This window comes from Anarrhichthys ocellatus, unplaced genomic scaffold, assembly GCF_004355925.1.
Source record: "Anarrhichthys ocellatus isolate YVR2014 unplaced genomic scaffold, GSC_Weel_1.0 scaffold24, whole genome shotgun sequence".
NCBI lineage: Eukaryota > Metazoa > Chordata > Actinopteri > Perciformes > Anarhichadidae > Anarrhichthys > Anarrhichthys ocellatus.
The window spans coordinates 5746186-5761718 of record NW_022280054.1 but is presented as its reverse complement, the minus strand read 5'-3'; the positions used below and the strand labels follow the sequence as shown (position 1 = coordinate 5761718).

Sequence of the window (15533 nt, the reverse complement as noted above, 5' to 3'; positions counted from 1 at the left end):
GTGTGTGTGTGTGTGTGTGTGTGTGTGTGTGTGTGTGTGTGTGTGTGAGAGAGTGGGCGGCTCTTTGTAAGCTGTGTGAAAACATTGTCCCTTGTTTCACTTTCCAGCAGAATTAACTTCAAAGTGTCTTTTTTTTGTTGTGTCCCTTGTGCCTCTGTAAATACCAACAGGAAATGCTCAACAATTCTCGAGCGGTCGATACAGGAATCAAGATGGAAGTCAATGAGAGGTAATGCACCGCTTCAGACTTGGAATCACTTTCTACTGTCACCTCAAATTAACGGAATACTTGAAGAATATTGCATCTGAATGAGATTCAGGAGAGTGCAAGACATTTTACAAAAATTAACCATAACTTAACCATAAACTTGAACTATCATTAGCCAGAACAACACCAACCTCTTGGGTTAAAGACAAATTAATTAGCCTGAAAAACATATGAAGATTGAGTAACCGATGTTATAGATGGATACAGTAAGCCCAGCCTCCTGTTATGTTTGTAAAAGAGCTGACCACATGATGTAATGGTTTGGATGGCAATGAACTGGAAAAGGAAATAGACATGCTTCTAGAGAAAGACAGCACAACAGTTACACAACGTTTCAGTGAAGTTGCAGATGGCCACACATTCAGGGCTGACGTGCGAAGAATTTGATCAGTTCTGCCACAAAGCCGACGCAAACTGTGAAGTCTGAAGCCGGTGTGGCACGTAATGTTTGTCTGCGGTTTTTCATCCATGCAAACCTATAATTACTCTTCTTCAGTGTGTATTCTGTCGGTTTAGTAATGTCACTCCTTTGTCACTGGAGCAGCTCCACAAATTGTTATATCACAGATGTCTTACACCTCATTGGTTTATTTATACGGTGCAACTAACGGCTCCAGGAAGTGCAGAAACCTCTTGATTACATTATTGTGCAAAAGCTTGAAGCTCCAAGCTTTAGTGATTTTGTTTCTTGCACATAAATCTTCACTAAACCACCCAATGTTACGTTCCGTTGTAAGTTTCAGATTTTGCTGCTTTTGTCTCGTACGTAAGTGTGCATGTCATCAAGTAGTTTTCATCTTTATTTATCCAGTCTGTGTAATTATTCTCTTTGTGTGCAAATGAAGTCAATTAAACTTTAGTTTTCTGCGCGCTTTATTTCTCTGACTTAATTATTAATGTAAAAAAAACCAGTTGTTTTCTCAGTAACTCCTGCACCAGTGCTGCTGTGAGAGATAATTATGAAAAGAGACAAACAACTACCGCAGCTTCAAATGATACGTTGAGAATTTAGGTCAGTGGTGCATTGATCATGCAATAATTAGACGGTGGGGAAACTAACTGGTATTTCCAAATAGTGAGGAAGCTGGTGTCTTTGTGTAGTGAGCACCGTCTTTCTTGATGTGTCAGTGAGTCAGTGTTTGTTTCTTCTGCTCTGTCGCCTCCTGCAGGATTTTGGCCTCCTGCACAGAGCTGATGCAGGCGATCAAGGAGCTTATTTTGTCTTCCAAAAATCTGCAAAAGGACATCGTGGAGAGTGGCAGGGTGAGTTTCTTCTTCTGTGTTTCAACAGTGACAATGAGATGTTTGTCATATTGTTAACAGATTTCACACGATCAGATATTCAGCATCATTTCTCTAATAACATCAAACCGACCGATTTAGAATATTCAGCTTTATAGTCTTATATACTGCATAGATACATTTCATATTCACAAATGTTTATGATTCAACAAACAATATTTTACTTAATTACAAATAAATAGAGTAATTAATAAAAAATAAGACTACATCAAATAAGAGGAATATACAAGTAGTATATAAGTAGGAACTATACAAAACTATACAAGAATATAGCATATGATATTGACATAATATAGTGTGATATAGTGCAGTGTAGTATGAGCTTTAAGATACAGTTTAAAGGTGTAATGTAATTCTATCAATACTAATAAATATAATATTTACGTTATTATACAAACATAATAGTGCAGCAGTAGAGCAGAATGTAAAATCTAATATGGTATGGTACAGTATTGTATATTTTATTTATTTATATATATATATATATATATATATATATATATATATATATGTCTAAATGTGTTTACTTCTTTCTAATTAAATAAAACAGAATTTATAACCATGAACAAATAGCTTGATACCTCCTTACAGTCCCTGACACACACTCAACAAAAGCTGGCTGCATATATTGCAGCGTTTACTATTTGATTGCACTAATTCTATATTTTTATTTTGTAATGTTGATTAGAGAATTTGAATATGTCGCCTTTGACTGAGGAATTGTGAACGGCTTTTGTCACTACGTTGTAGAAAAATGAATGATTGCTCAATCAATAAATTACCTGCTAGATTAATGGATCATTAAAAACAGTCTTAAGTTGCAGCCCCTGCGTTCATACCTGAGAGTTTCAAATGTGTCTGATGAAACATATTTTATTATTCCCTCTTTTGTCCACCAGGGGGCAGCCTCCATGAAGGAATTTTATGCCAAGAACTCCCGCTGGACTGAGGGCCTGATCTCTGCCTCCAAAGCAGTGGGATGGGGCGCCACGGTCATGGTGTAAGTATCAGTCCTCCCTCCTGAGCGTCTCCTTCTTACCGCGGAGTATAAAAGTGTTGTGAGTCTTAACAGTGCTGAAGAATGAAAGAGGTGACCTTTACGAGGAAATAACTAAAGAACAAACAAGACAGTAAATCATGTCTCAAGCCTGGAAGGACATTCATAAATCAGGTGGTTCCTACTGTGCTGTGAACAAAGTGGTGTTAACCTCCTAACGCTGTCGTTCCAGGGATGCTGCTGATCTGGTGGTGCAGGGCAAAGGGAAGTTTGAGGAGTTGATGGTGTGTTCACATGAAATAGCTGCCAGCACAGCACAGCTAGTGGCTGCCTCTAAGGTGAGCAAAGAATGCACATTGTTTCACTCTGCCGGTGTCTGAATGGTAGCTAACAGAGGAATACAGCTATGAGCAGAGGTCCCATGTTGTAGATCTCGTGTCTCTTGAATGGCTGCCTGTTCTCCCCTCTCCAGGTGAAAGCAGACAAGGACAGCGGCAACCTGCACCGCCTGCAGAAGGCATCCCGGGGCGTCACACAGGCCACCGCGGCGGTCGTGGCCTCCACCAAGTCTGGGAAGTCCCAGATTGAAGAGAAAGGTGAGAAAGTTAGGCTTTATTTGATCATAATACAAAATGTCCAATTGTTTTTTCGGGAGTTCAAAGCTACAAGTTGTAAGAAAAACTCTGTTTGAACATAATTTGTTCTTTGTGTGCAGATACAATGGACTTCTCCAGCATGACTCTCACCCAGATCAAACGACAAGAGATGGACGCACAAGTAAGCGGCAGAACACAGCAAATATATCGACCTGAATGAGCCACAAAGCTGAGTTGAGAGTCATACAAATATGCTTTAAATTATGTAGAGAAGCAAAAGTAACTTCACTCCAGGAAGCTGCTCTGCATTTCAATGGAAACGAGGAACATTCTCTCTCCCATTTAGCCCACAGCATGAGGAAATCTTATTTTAGGAATTAAATATTTAGTAATCTATCAGGACGGATGATATGTGAGTTTATGTCTGAAGTTTCCACATCAGACTAAAAGGTGTATTGTTCTCCGTCCATTGAGAGAGAGCGCCCATATGAACACTTCACTCTGTGTTGTGGCTCCTACAACATTCCCCCGACATTTGTGTATAATAATTGTATATAAAAATCAAATCATAGGGAAAAGGTAAAATAATGAGGAGTAAGTTCATCAAGTGTCTTGCATGAGACCCAAGAAAAATAATATTTGTTCCCTCCTATTCTGTCTCCATGCAACTATTTTCTGTGTGTGACTCATAAAAACAAGGAGGTATTTCGTGGCTTGCAGGGAAATGACGGGTGTGTGTTTGTCGTCTGCTCGTGTCTGTGTTTCCTCAGGTCCTGGTTCTGGAGCTGGAGACTCGTCTGCAGAGGGAGCGCGAGCGTCTCGGCGAGCTGAGGAAGAAACATTACGAGCTGGCCGGAGTAGCGGAAGGCTGGGGCGAGCAAGAAGAGGGTAAGGCAGAGGACGACCACTATAGTTTAAATACACCCCCAAACAATTAACATTAATCCGTCTCTTTCTCAATCGGCACAGGTTGAGACCTGCCAGCGCTGTCGTCCCCCTCCTACGCCACAAGACCGGCTTCTGCCTGCCTCTTTCTATTTATACACTTTTCACCCTCTTTCTTCCTTGTGTTCTTCTCTCTCTCTCTTTTCTTTGTTTGTCATCGAAGCCAAATTAAAAGGTGCTTCTTTTTCTAAACCTGCTTCTCCACCCATGTCCAAGGGTTCAGCGACGGGGGGGGAGGAACCAATAGATGTGAGGAGTGGGAGGTTTGCCATGCCTCTCCTCCAGGACTGTGTTGGATGAAACGCTGTCAAAGTGAAGTGGATCTGTTCTACGGAGTATTTATTATCTTTTTCTTGCCCGTTTTTTTTAATAACGGCACTCCGTCGAGGAGTCACAATGGAGACGCAAAGAGCACAAGTTCAACTCAAGACATCCCAGGATGCACTGCACTAGGGCCAAACTCTCAGCAGTAATAAGAAGGACTGTTCTTGCCCCTCCCCATTCCCCAAATCATGTCTCTGTGTAACATAGATGGCCTGCTCTCCTCCTAAAACAAGTGTTGTGAGCTTGAAAGGCCGTCTATCTGTCTTAATCTTCCTCCCCAGTTTCTTCCTATTCTTTCCTCACTGTGAGTTATCACCTGATCAAGTCCACACCGCTTCACTGCCTGGTTCACTGGACCTTCTGCCTTTCACCTCTCTACCATTAACGACCGTGACTGTTTACTCGAGCCGACCCTATTTTTTTTTTTTTTTTTTTCTTCGCTTGCATGGAAACTCTTAAATGTGCTCCAAAATCAGGAGTACTTTCAGAAAAAGAAAAGGAAAGTTTTTTTTTCTCTCAACAGTCGTCTCCCTGTGAGCTTTGAGACTGCCGACTCCCTCGTGCTACATCGTCGGCGGTAGCGGTGCATCGTGGGAAGGACTGATGAGAGAGAAAGTCGTTGCTCAAACTCTAAAGACGTGGGGTCGTTTTTCTCATTTCCCCTTTTTTATATTGGTTAAAGGAGGTAGAGGGAGGCAAACTTCCTTTTTATATACAAGAAAAAAGCAACAGCAGTTAAAGCAACAGTTGTTAAAGAAAGTTGAAGACCCTTATTGGTGCATACAGACATCGGTCACCTCAACAGATCTGTCACAGAAGCAGCAGCTGTGCAGGTGCAGCCGGGCTCCTGTAACATAATGGACTGTTAACCGCGTCGTCTTCTGGTAGACGGCCATCCAAGTCGTTCGCTCGATTACTTCCTGGAGGACTTCTGCTGAGGGTTTTTCAGAAGAAAGGACTGCCCCCTCTCGGACAGAGAAAAATCTGCAGTAGCAACAAAAGGAAATCCTAAAAAAGTTTGAAATTCTGACTCGGACGTCGGGACACTTACACAATTATTCATGAAATGTTGTATCTGGTTTATCAACATGATCCTGCCTCTTCACATACCCTGCAGGACTGCAGTTTTAAACATCCTTCATGAACTTAACAGTCTGCCTGGACCACAATGGACTCTGAAGTGTTTTCAATAGCTTCCTAAAGACCAAGTAGCTGTGTATATAAACTACAAGCCTTCTTTTGTTGGAAATAATCTTTTGCTTTCGTTTAATCTAAAAAGCATTCAATAGCATTATTACTATTTTTTTTTTGCATCTCTCCAAGTAAGGATTCAGTTTAATTGAATTAGGAATGGTGCACTCGCTAGCCACAGGAGAGAGATGTTGTTATTTAACAGAAGTTCCTACTGAGACTGATGGACTGACTTTGAACTTGTTGCCAGTGGACTCTGTGAGCAGACTGATCATGCCTTTGTGCAAACCATGAGAGGAGTAGGCATCCGTTTGATTTCTTCTTCCTGTTTGATGGCGACCATGATGATTCCCTTTGTCTCTCTCTCTCTGTGTCTTAACATACTTTGTTTTGACGCTCTGCTCCAGCTGTGTATCTAAAAAAAACAAAAAAAGAGGTTGTGACACTGGTTTATTTAACAGACGCTGGTCAAATGGTATTTGCCAATAATTCTTAAAAACTAGTTTTAAACCACTTGCAGAAGCAGATGGGTGCTTTAAAAGAGAGAACAGTGTTTTATTAGTCAGACTTTGAAATCATTTTCGCACCCATCTGCTGCCCCAAGAAGGTTAAACAAACGGCAATTATTAATTGCATTACTGTTGGGTCCGGGTGTCTCTGTACTTAATCATGATTTTAGATGTGTTCTGTCACTTCTTCCACACCTGGGTAGCTGTTTTCATTAGAAATTGGAATGTAAAACATAAAAGACACATTTCATACGGTATTTCAAGTGTCTAGAAAGATGATTTGAATGCACCTTGAGGGTTGTTTGGTTGTATTTTTGCCCAAATATTCTTAATTAATCTCTCTCTCTCTCTCTCTCTCTCTCTCTCTCTCTCTCTCTCTCTCTCGCCAGCCTTTCAAACTGCCTCACACTGTAGTCAAAGAGAAACAAACACTCACATAGCAACATTGAAATATGTCTTTGTATGATATACTAAAACTATGTTGGTGGGTTTGTTTTTATTTTTTCAGTTTTTAATTAAAATAAATATTTCAACTCAATAATACAGACCCAGATACGACTGTGGTTCTTATGGTGTCGGACGAGTCGGCTACAGTCTGCTATCATGAAATGTAATTAGTGAAGAGGAAACGAGTTACGTCAGCTAGTTGAGGGCACCGTTGTGTCTCTGCCCGTTCACCTGATGTGTTCTGTTTTTCCTCTACACGGTGTTATTCTTGGAAAAGCTGGATGTTACATAATCGCTGATTACTGTTTTTTAATTAATAGACCTTGCATTTCAGCTTTTTTTCACAGGAGATAATATGTACGTTTATGTGATGAATGCAAATGTTTTTAGTGCAGATATAATAAGATGCTTGTTTGCGTGTGCCTGAGCAAGAGAAGTGGCTCGATAACTCTTTTAACCTTACATCAGAGCAGAGCTAAAATCCTAATGCACCTAATTGATTTTTTGGGCGGGTAAGATTCTTTTCCAGTAAAAGCATTGACTCATGCGGTTCAAAGTGCTCGCATTGTTGCCATTCAATTTCCAAAAAAGATATTGTCCAATTAGAGACGGGGAAAAATTTACTTTGCAGAAAGTCGTGCTTTAACTCCAACCTGCCTGCTCGTCCAGCAGTACATGTTTACGACAGAAAATATCCCCCAAAGCAGACATGTTGGAGGCAAGGAGCAAATAAATCAGCCTAATCTGAAACCACTGTGCTGAGATTACAGAAATCCCTAATCTGGGCTGCTCCAGGATCAACCACATCTTCTGATAAGAGTCTTATTCCCTCGTATCTGCAGTGCGAGACTGCAGTTTTTAACAGGAAACAGAAAACTCAAGAAGATATATTTAGAACATTGTTTTGTATTTTGGCACACTTTGATCCATCAATAACTTCAGACAAGTCCTGCAGGACTTCATGGCAGTTAACGAGCCACACCTGCTGTCAGGTACAGGCAGACCAGGTGTGCCTCGTTAACCCCTAGCGAGGGCCATAAACGTGCAAAACGGCAAAAATTTAGAAAGTCCAGTGAGGTAACAGCGTTTCAACAACAAGGCGGAACTGTTGCTGCAGAGATTCAGGTAGTTAATTACAGTGATGTGTGATTTTGGAGGATTAATGAAATGTTCCTTCCCTTATCTAGAGGCTCTCTGGCAGTTGGCAGGTGAGTGCAATTAACGTATATTAACTTCCTGGTTTGATAGAATGTAGAAGTAGGTTTGGTCTGTTTAGATAATGTCCAATTTCAACACAAAAGGCACACGGGTGTTTTCAATCGGTTTGTTCGACGTCATCAGTCGTTTGAGATTCGCTAGGATTTATTGAACTAATATAAATGATTAAAGGTTCTATGAATGATATTCGGAGCATTACTATAGTAGCAAACAAGTATTTGCTGTGTAAAGATATAATGTGGAGTAATGTCTATATACCTGACAGAATGAAGTTGCTTCATACAAATTAAAAATAAATATAAAACCTTTTCCTTTAGCCTTCAATTGGATTGTAAAAAAAAAAGAAGTACGTTACCAATGAGTTAATGAGATTGATAATTATTTAAAATGTATTACAACTTCGAATTTCACAAGCAATAATTTAATACTTTGTCATCCCTATTTCCCTAACCTATTCATGAGGAATTCTTTCTGAACTCAAAGCGACACTTGGCTGAGAAAATTGGGAAATGACGAGCGAAGCACAACAGACAAAATACAGTATACATGTGACTATTACTGTAGTTTAAAAAAAGCCTTTCACCTTCTCATTGTCTGCTTTACATCATTGTTCAAATTCATAAATTGAGCCAGCCAAATCTGAATGGCTTGAATCACATGTTGGCAGCAGAGCAACACACAAAAAACTGACCGGGTTGTTTCACAGTTTGTGGGTTGGCTTTGACTTCAGATACATTTCTGCACGAGCACTGAAAAATAACTTTTTTTTTATATATAATATGTCCCCTTTTTAAAGTTACAATCTTGAAGATCTCCGTTTTATTCCCTATGGCCATAAGCGGTGACTGCAGATGTGTTCTTCGGTCTCACTTCCCAGAGAGTGCTGATCGTGATTTAATTTTCTGGGAATGTCTCCAAAATGTGTAATACTGCAAATGCAGGAGTTTAGTGGGCCATAGGCTCAATCACCTTTTTGTGGTCCCTCATCTGTTGATGGATAGTGGTTTACCACACATGTAAATTAAAATCTGTGAGATTATTACTTTAAAACTAGTGAACGTTGTTTTTTTCAGTACAAATATTGGTCTAATTCTCCCGCCTGAAGGATTTGCCCTAATCTTCAGTTTCTCTATCACTTCATGTCCACAGTGAGCAGGCTGCCTCTGCTCTTCGTTGCATGTAGTACAGTATATGCAGTGGTGTTGTTTTGCTCTGTGCTGTTGTTTTGCCACATGGGTAATGTAGTGGGTGGTGCCTGTGAACGGCTGAGCTGAGCTATTTATAGTCTCTGCAGTCCTGAGCTCAGCAGCCTTACAGCAGGTCTCCTGGCAGCTGCAGCAGAATCTGCGTTCGTCTCCCCTCTGCTCTCCAACAGCAGCAGAGTCCAGCAGGGACCCACCAGCCTCACACACATCTGCAGGTTCACTGACAGGTGCGGGCTGGTTGTTCAGTCAGTCGTGTGGACAGATATAAACCTATAGTCCGGCTGCATACGAGGTTCATTTTGAACCTGTGTTAACTTTTTGTTCTTTGTGCTGAAACATCATATAGAAGGGCTGCGAAACATTGTGTGATCCAAAACATTTTAATTTGTTGTTGAATCAATATCTGACATATGACGATCTAAAATTAGGCTTACGGGAAACGACCTACAAAATGTTTCCCAAAATTAGTTTTTACTCTACTTCCTTATTTTCTCTTTGAAGGTTCATATTTGTTAATTTATTTCATTCATGAGTTTTGTTAATTCTTCATTTCAAGGCCATCATGTATCCCAGGTTTCATTTTATTGATCTCTGCAGACCAAAATATAATTAAAGGGCAAATAAATCTCCATCCTGTCAAGTCCTCTCTGTTCGAATCTCTGTAAAAATTATATTTCTGTCAGAAGTGAAAACTAATCTGTAATTGCATTCAGACAATTTCAATCTGTTTCCATTGAACATGTACTTGTTTTCCAAGACATTTCCAGGAATTAGTATCTGTATTTTGAATCAAGAAAAGAAAATGTTTTTTTTTCTGGAATCAAGAAAAATGAAACTTTACTTTACAAACTACTTTAAACAAGAAAATAAATGGATTTTTTTTAAAAACAGTCCACCAATTGTATTTTATTTAGTTTCCTTTATAGTCTTTAAAACATTATTTTCTACTTGATAGCAGCTGCACAATGTGGATGGATTACAGGCACAGAGATAAGATGTGATTGTGTTTCTGAGCAGGATTCAATCCCACATTGTTTCACTTGTGAACTCTAGTTTAATTCATCTTCTTTAGTTTTATTCACCTTCTTAGGCTTACTAACTGGAAATAAGTTGGACTTTCATCCCAATTAAAACAGCTTAACTACACACAAACATTTCACTAATGCAGAATTACTGCTGATTTAGACTGGATTGAGGTGGGGATGTTGTGATTAGAATGAATTACCTTTTCTTAAGCATCCCGAGAAACATGCGAGGATCTTGTCATGGAGACGAGGTACGTGTGCAGCCCATGAGACTCGGATGACTGATGTGTGTCTGAGACAAAAGCTAAACACTTCAATTGCCTCGCTCTCCATGGGGGGGTTAAGTTTAGAAGACAGTTTGCTGGGGTAATACCTTGATTCTTAGAAAAGGAGAGAAAAATCCCTTCTGCATCAATCACTTGTTCCCCACGTGTGCACACGCTTTCTTTTCTACAGACTAGCTTGAAATGCTCTTGGACACACAAAAACACTATGTCCTGCAGCTTCTGTCCTGAGTGACCTCCCATAAGTCACCTGGTGGATCCTGAGCATGTAATGAGCCAAGCTGCAGACGAATTCACCTGAAAGGAACACGCCTTGTGTTGTAAAAGTGTCGCTCTTCCTTTTTATGGGAGGGTTTATCTGAACAGCAAAGTGTAATCACACCGGGCCTTCTGAATGCATTGTTTTGTGCTGGCCTTGCACATTGCTCTCTAGGGAGGCTGTCCTCGGCCTGCTTTTTGAGTGCATGATATAGATATGAGGTCACAGGGTGAGGGGGGGGGGGGAAGCCTTCCCCTCTCTCCGCCGGGGCCTGTGGGTACTTCTACCCGAGTAAGCAAACAAACAGGGGGCACTTTGCTTCCCTCAGGGGCCAATGATTCCCCTCAAAAAGAAGAGGGAGCCACAAAGGCAGATTTTAAACGCTGGGGCAGAAGATCCCTCGGGGACGCTTCGTAATGATCATCGATATCTGGTGCCACTTAGGTGTAGCCAACAACACAAGCTTTTAGAAGTGAGATGGCACTTTTTTTCATTTAACGAAAATACACACACAAAAAAAGATATTCGGCGCTCTCGTGAAGCAGCGGGTTGTTGCTCTTTGTGCTACGAGTCAACAGACTTCAAGGAGAATGATCAAGTGTTTGTGTTGTCTCAGTGATGCAGCTGGAAAAGTAAATTAAAGCAATTAATCAGGGACAGCCCGCATCATTGCATGGCATGTGTCTGCCATTTGTATTGTTTTTCCCCTCAGCTGTGTGTGTGTGTGTGTGTGTGTGTGTGTGTGTGTGTGTGTGTGTGTGTGTGTGTCTGCAGGCCAGAGGTAGCATTGAAAGCACAAGAACCAATGCCATGTAAGGATTCAAGCGGGTCCTTATTTGCCCTCCTGTCTTTGTAAAGTGCAGCTGTGTGTTTGTGTGTGGCAGACTCTATCTACAGTGTTGCGTGTCTCTACATGCAGACTTGATGGTGTATTTTCATCAGCATGTCGGATCCTGGGATGATAAAAAAAACAAAAACCTTAACCTACAATTAGCAGCTATAAATGCCATGAATGTGAGCTTTAAGCCCAGCATGGCCCAGATGTGATCTTTCCCTGCCGTCGCAACATATGTGAACATCTGTAACAAATCTAGGTCGCATCGGGGGGACAAATCACGTTGGTTGTTGTGTGTCATGCTTTGCCCATTTTGTACATCCAATTTAATCATTACACATGTATAGTAATCCAGACAGTCAGCCCCTGCCCTACTTTAGCATCCGAGAGAGAGACACAGACGTAAACATAGACATCAACACCGAGAGGCGGTCGGGTCAATCAAAGAGACGGAGCAGGGGTGGGCATGGCAGACCCAGACAGTGCAGGACCCCCAACTCCTCCACCGCTCTGCTTTAAGAGAGAGAGAGAGGGAGAGAAAGTGACGGGTTGCTAGGAAACCTCACCCAATGCAAACACAGCACCATCTGCTGCAGTGAGATTTGGAGTGGGTTAGCCAAGTCGGACAGAGAGAGGGAAATCAGCCCAGGAGGATGGTTGGAAACAACACTACAGGGGGAGGACAGGGGGAGGAGGGGAGGGGCTAAATGATGATAATGGAAGATAAATGGAAAGCGAGATATGAGAGTGGAGTGGGAGTTAGGAGGAGGGAGGGAGGAAGGAGGAGGAGAGTAAGCATGACGAGATGCTTGATTAATGCAAGACTAAAAGGTGACTCTTGCACCCATAACCCTCCTCTGCACGCACATGAGCATCATCCTCACGGAGGCGAAACGAAGCGGTGCTGCTGATGTTGATTTTTCCCTATTCGTAACAGATGATGCACTTGTTACCATGGGGACAATGAAATGTCACCATCGGATATGGCGGTTCAGTCGCAGCGGGCTTTGTGCCCACACTATCTGGGGATGCCTGGTCAATTCACACAAACATCCACCTCGTAATGACTGCGAACAAACTCTTCCTCAGTTGAAAACCACGGGGCTTAGATGCTCCACCCCTACTTATGGTAGCTATTATTAGCTAACGAGACATTAGGGCCACGGTCCTACAAAGCCAAAACGCTGCAACTACAATGAGGTGGGGGACAGCGTGAAAAAAATCACATGAACTAGAAAATGGGTCAGCTAATTTATTTACGGTTTCCGAGAAAATCAATTTGTATGCTCCAACGTCTCTAAACAATTAAGTTTACAATGCCACCTAAAAATAACAGTGGCTTAATCTTAACTTCTGCACAGTTTGGCTCAGGGCCTTAAGATTTTAACATTTAGAATGACACCCTTATTGTCGCTTGTGGCCTCAGTGGTGACCGTTAAGCAAAGCTAAAATCGCAGCTTAAAGCATAAGAAAATAGAACGGGGATAATCTATATTTGGTTTAAAATGGTTTGAATTGGTAACGGAAGAGGTTAAAAGGCGGGGGAGCTTACTGAGCAGGGATGGTCTAACGATGAACGCTTCAAAAAAATGTCGGCTCAAGTTTTAAACATTTCTTTCAAAATATCACTTGTGAGTGAATCGCCGAATTTAACAATTAAGGTGCATCATTTAAGTGCCCCTTTAAAGTGCTCGACACTCTTGAGATTTAAGGTTGCGTGAGAAGAAACGAACACTGTAGTCCATTCAGATATCAAGGTGCATTTTATTAGATGAAGATCCAATGATATATAGTCAACATCAGCATCCTCCTTTACAAAAGACATTAAAATTGAAACATTTTCAGTAAAAAAGTAGTATCGTACAGCCAATGTGGGGTACCAGAAAGAAAGCATGACATGACCTAAATCATATTCATTCGTTCATCGTATGGATCATAGATAAAACACAATACATTAACACTATTTACAGTCTGTAGCACAGAGGTTGACGAGAATGGTGGTCCTCATGGTGAATACAGTAAATAGAATATATTCATATATTAAGATCTTTTGTTTACAAAATCATAATACATTATATATATCACAGAGAAAGGCTACCAACAACCTTGGCTTTCAGCTATACGCAACCCCTTGTTTCGCAACACTTTGCCCCAAGCAAAATTATATTTTTTGTTTGGTCAATTTATTGTTGATGGGTGGGTTCTTTGGTTGTGCGGGGTTTAATGTCGCAGCCTCCGACTGAGCGATCAGCTGCTGAGTGTTCATCTGTTTAGGTTTGGTTGTAACCGGAGAGTCTTGCACAGCACTCGACATATACAGGGCAACTTCTAGAGCAGTGTTCGCAGCAACGGGCAACTATGTGTGACAAACGGGGCAACTAATTTGACTCAACTCTAAACCAGAATCACGTTTTTAAAAGACCTCACGGCTCAAATGGACTGAGGCGGATCTGATGATTTGTTGTATCACAGCACAAGGTTTCGTTGCAACTCTGGTACACACAAAATGTTCTTTGCACAAAAAATGTGATGAGGACCGAGCACAAAAGTGGTCAGAACACTTGTTTCACTTGGTGCATGCGTTAGCGTTGCATTTCCACGGGATGGATTCTCTCATTTGAAACCATCAGAGAATAATAACACATCCAGCACATTAAGAAGGAAAGGTAGCATGAAGGTACCTGAGCAATGCTTCCTATTAATGTTACCTCCGGGGGTCATAACTCAAAGGATGAATTTGGGAGAACTGAGGTGGAAGAAACAATATCTAACACTGGGACAAAACCGAAGATAACGTGATGCATTGAGGAACAAAAGAATAAGCGAGTGGGTCTATCTAGTGCATTGCTTCATATTGTTGCCCAGTAGGTTTGTTGTGTTTGGTGAGGGCCAGTTAGTGAAGATCAGTGTAACAGCAGTTAAACAGCAGCCATCCCAGACTGAAAGAGAGCCCAAGAGTGAAACCTTTTATACATAAGCCTCTACAGTACAGACCTCTGTGGTTATGTATTTACCTTGTAACTTCAGTAAAGGTAACAAATTACTTTCTGTGTTGATTTCTTTACCATTTGCATTTTCTCTCGGCCCATGAGACCATCGTGCTTTGACCATTTGTTTGTTAGTTTCTTCAAATCACACAGTTATTTGCACGATAGCAGGGCTTGTGTTTGTACCCCCCCCCCCCCCCCCCCCCCCCCCCAAGCCTGCACAGCCTCATCGACCTCCAACAGCAGAAAGATGCTCACAGTGCTCGAAAACCTTTTGGGAGTCCCAGCCAAAGTTGTTCACCTGAAACACGCTTATGTTGTGTAATTCTGTCTGGCCAAGTAACAAAGGTGGACGCGTCGATGTGTCTGCAGACACCAGACCTACACGGGGGAGGATCAGCGGATCATTTTACACAACTTGTTGTATCACAGGAGGGATAAAACCCAGGGCTGCTTTGCTGCCGCGAGGGCAAATTCCTGTGAGGTTTTTAGGACAAGCTGGTGGCTGTCTGTCTGTATCTCTTTCACTCTCGGCCCATTCCTGAGCTGCATCACTGGCCAGGCATGGAGTGACTCCAAGCCAGAAGCCATCAAATCCTTTGCATAACTGGATCGGGATCCTCCCCTCCCCACCACGTTGAGAGAGCGGCCTGGTGGGCGGCAATCCCTTCACCCGCCCCGCCCCACATCCCGACACCCATGTGCTCGGGCATCCGTGCCTCAGAGCCAGGCTTCATCACTGGCCCAGCTGGCACGGCGGCGATCAGCTGGATTTGCTATAATCATCTTAGGTCATCTGATTCAGGCTGATGACGGAGTGAATGCCCGTCGGCTCTTCAACCGAGGCCAATGAACACCGCCAGGGCAGCCTAACCACCGCCCTCCTGGCTAAATTTCCACTGAATGACGGGTTTAAACATTATTATTCGGCAAGGTGGAATATTTCACACAATGAAGATGTCTCCTAGCAGTTATAGAGTGTTTGAGGAGCTACCGAATAACGTTTCAGTAAAAAAAACAACGAGACAATGAGCCATCTCGGTCACCTAGTCCTGCTAGCTGCGTACAGGCCGGCCTGTCTGCCTCTCTGTCAAGCTGGGATGTCTGGGACCTTGACGTATGTGTGTTTGTGTGTGCGTGC

General features: G+C 42.0%; 1 protein-coding gene across 3 annotated transcripts in view; it reads left to right on the top strand.

The window, feature by feature from the left end:
- Window positions 1-9877, top strand: part of hip1 (huntingtin interacting protein 1) — a 44646-nt gene extending 34769 nt beyond the window's left edge. For all 3 annotated transcript variants that reach the window (XM_031860560.1, XM_031860558.1, XM_031860561.1), the window contains 8 exons: window positions 171-229; window positions 1438-1531; window positions 2470-2570; window positions 2800-2905; window positions 3040-3163; window positions 3283-3344; window positions 3934-4051; window positions 4133-9877. In XM_031860560.1, coding sequence (XP_031716420.1) covers window positions 171-229; window positions 1438-1531; window positions 2470-2570; window positions 2800-2905; window positions 3040-3163; window positions 3283-3344; window positions 3934-4051; window positions 4133-4137 — 669 coding nt within the window. In that variant the 3' untranslated portion in view covers window positions 4138-9877. The remainder of the gene's footprint in view (window positions 1-170; window positions 230-1437; window positions 1532-2469; window positions 2571-2799; window positions 2906-3039; window positions 3164-3282; window positions 3345-3933; window positions 4052-4132) is intronic.
- The last annotated feature ends 5656 nt before the right edge of the window (window positions 9878-15533 follow it).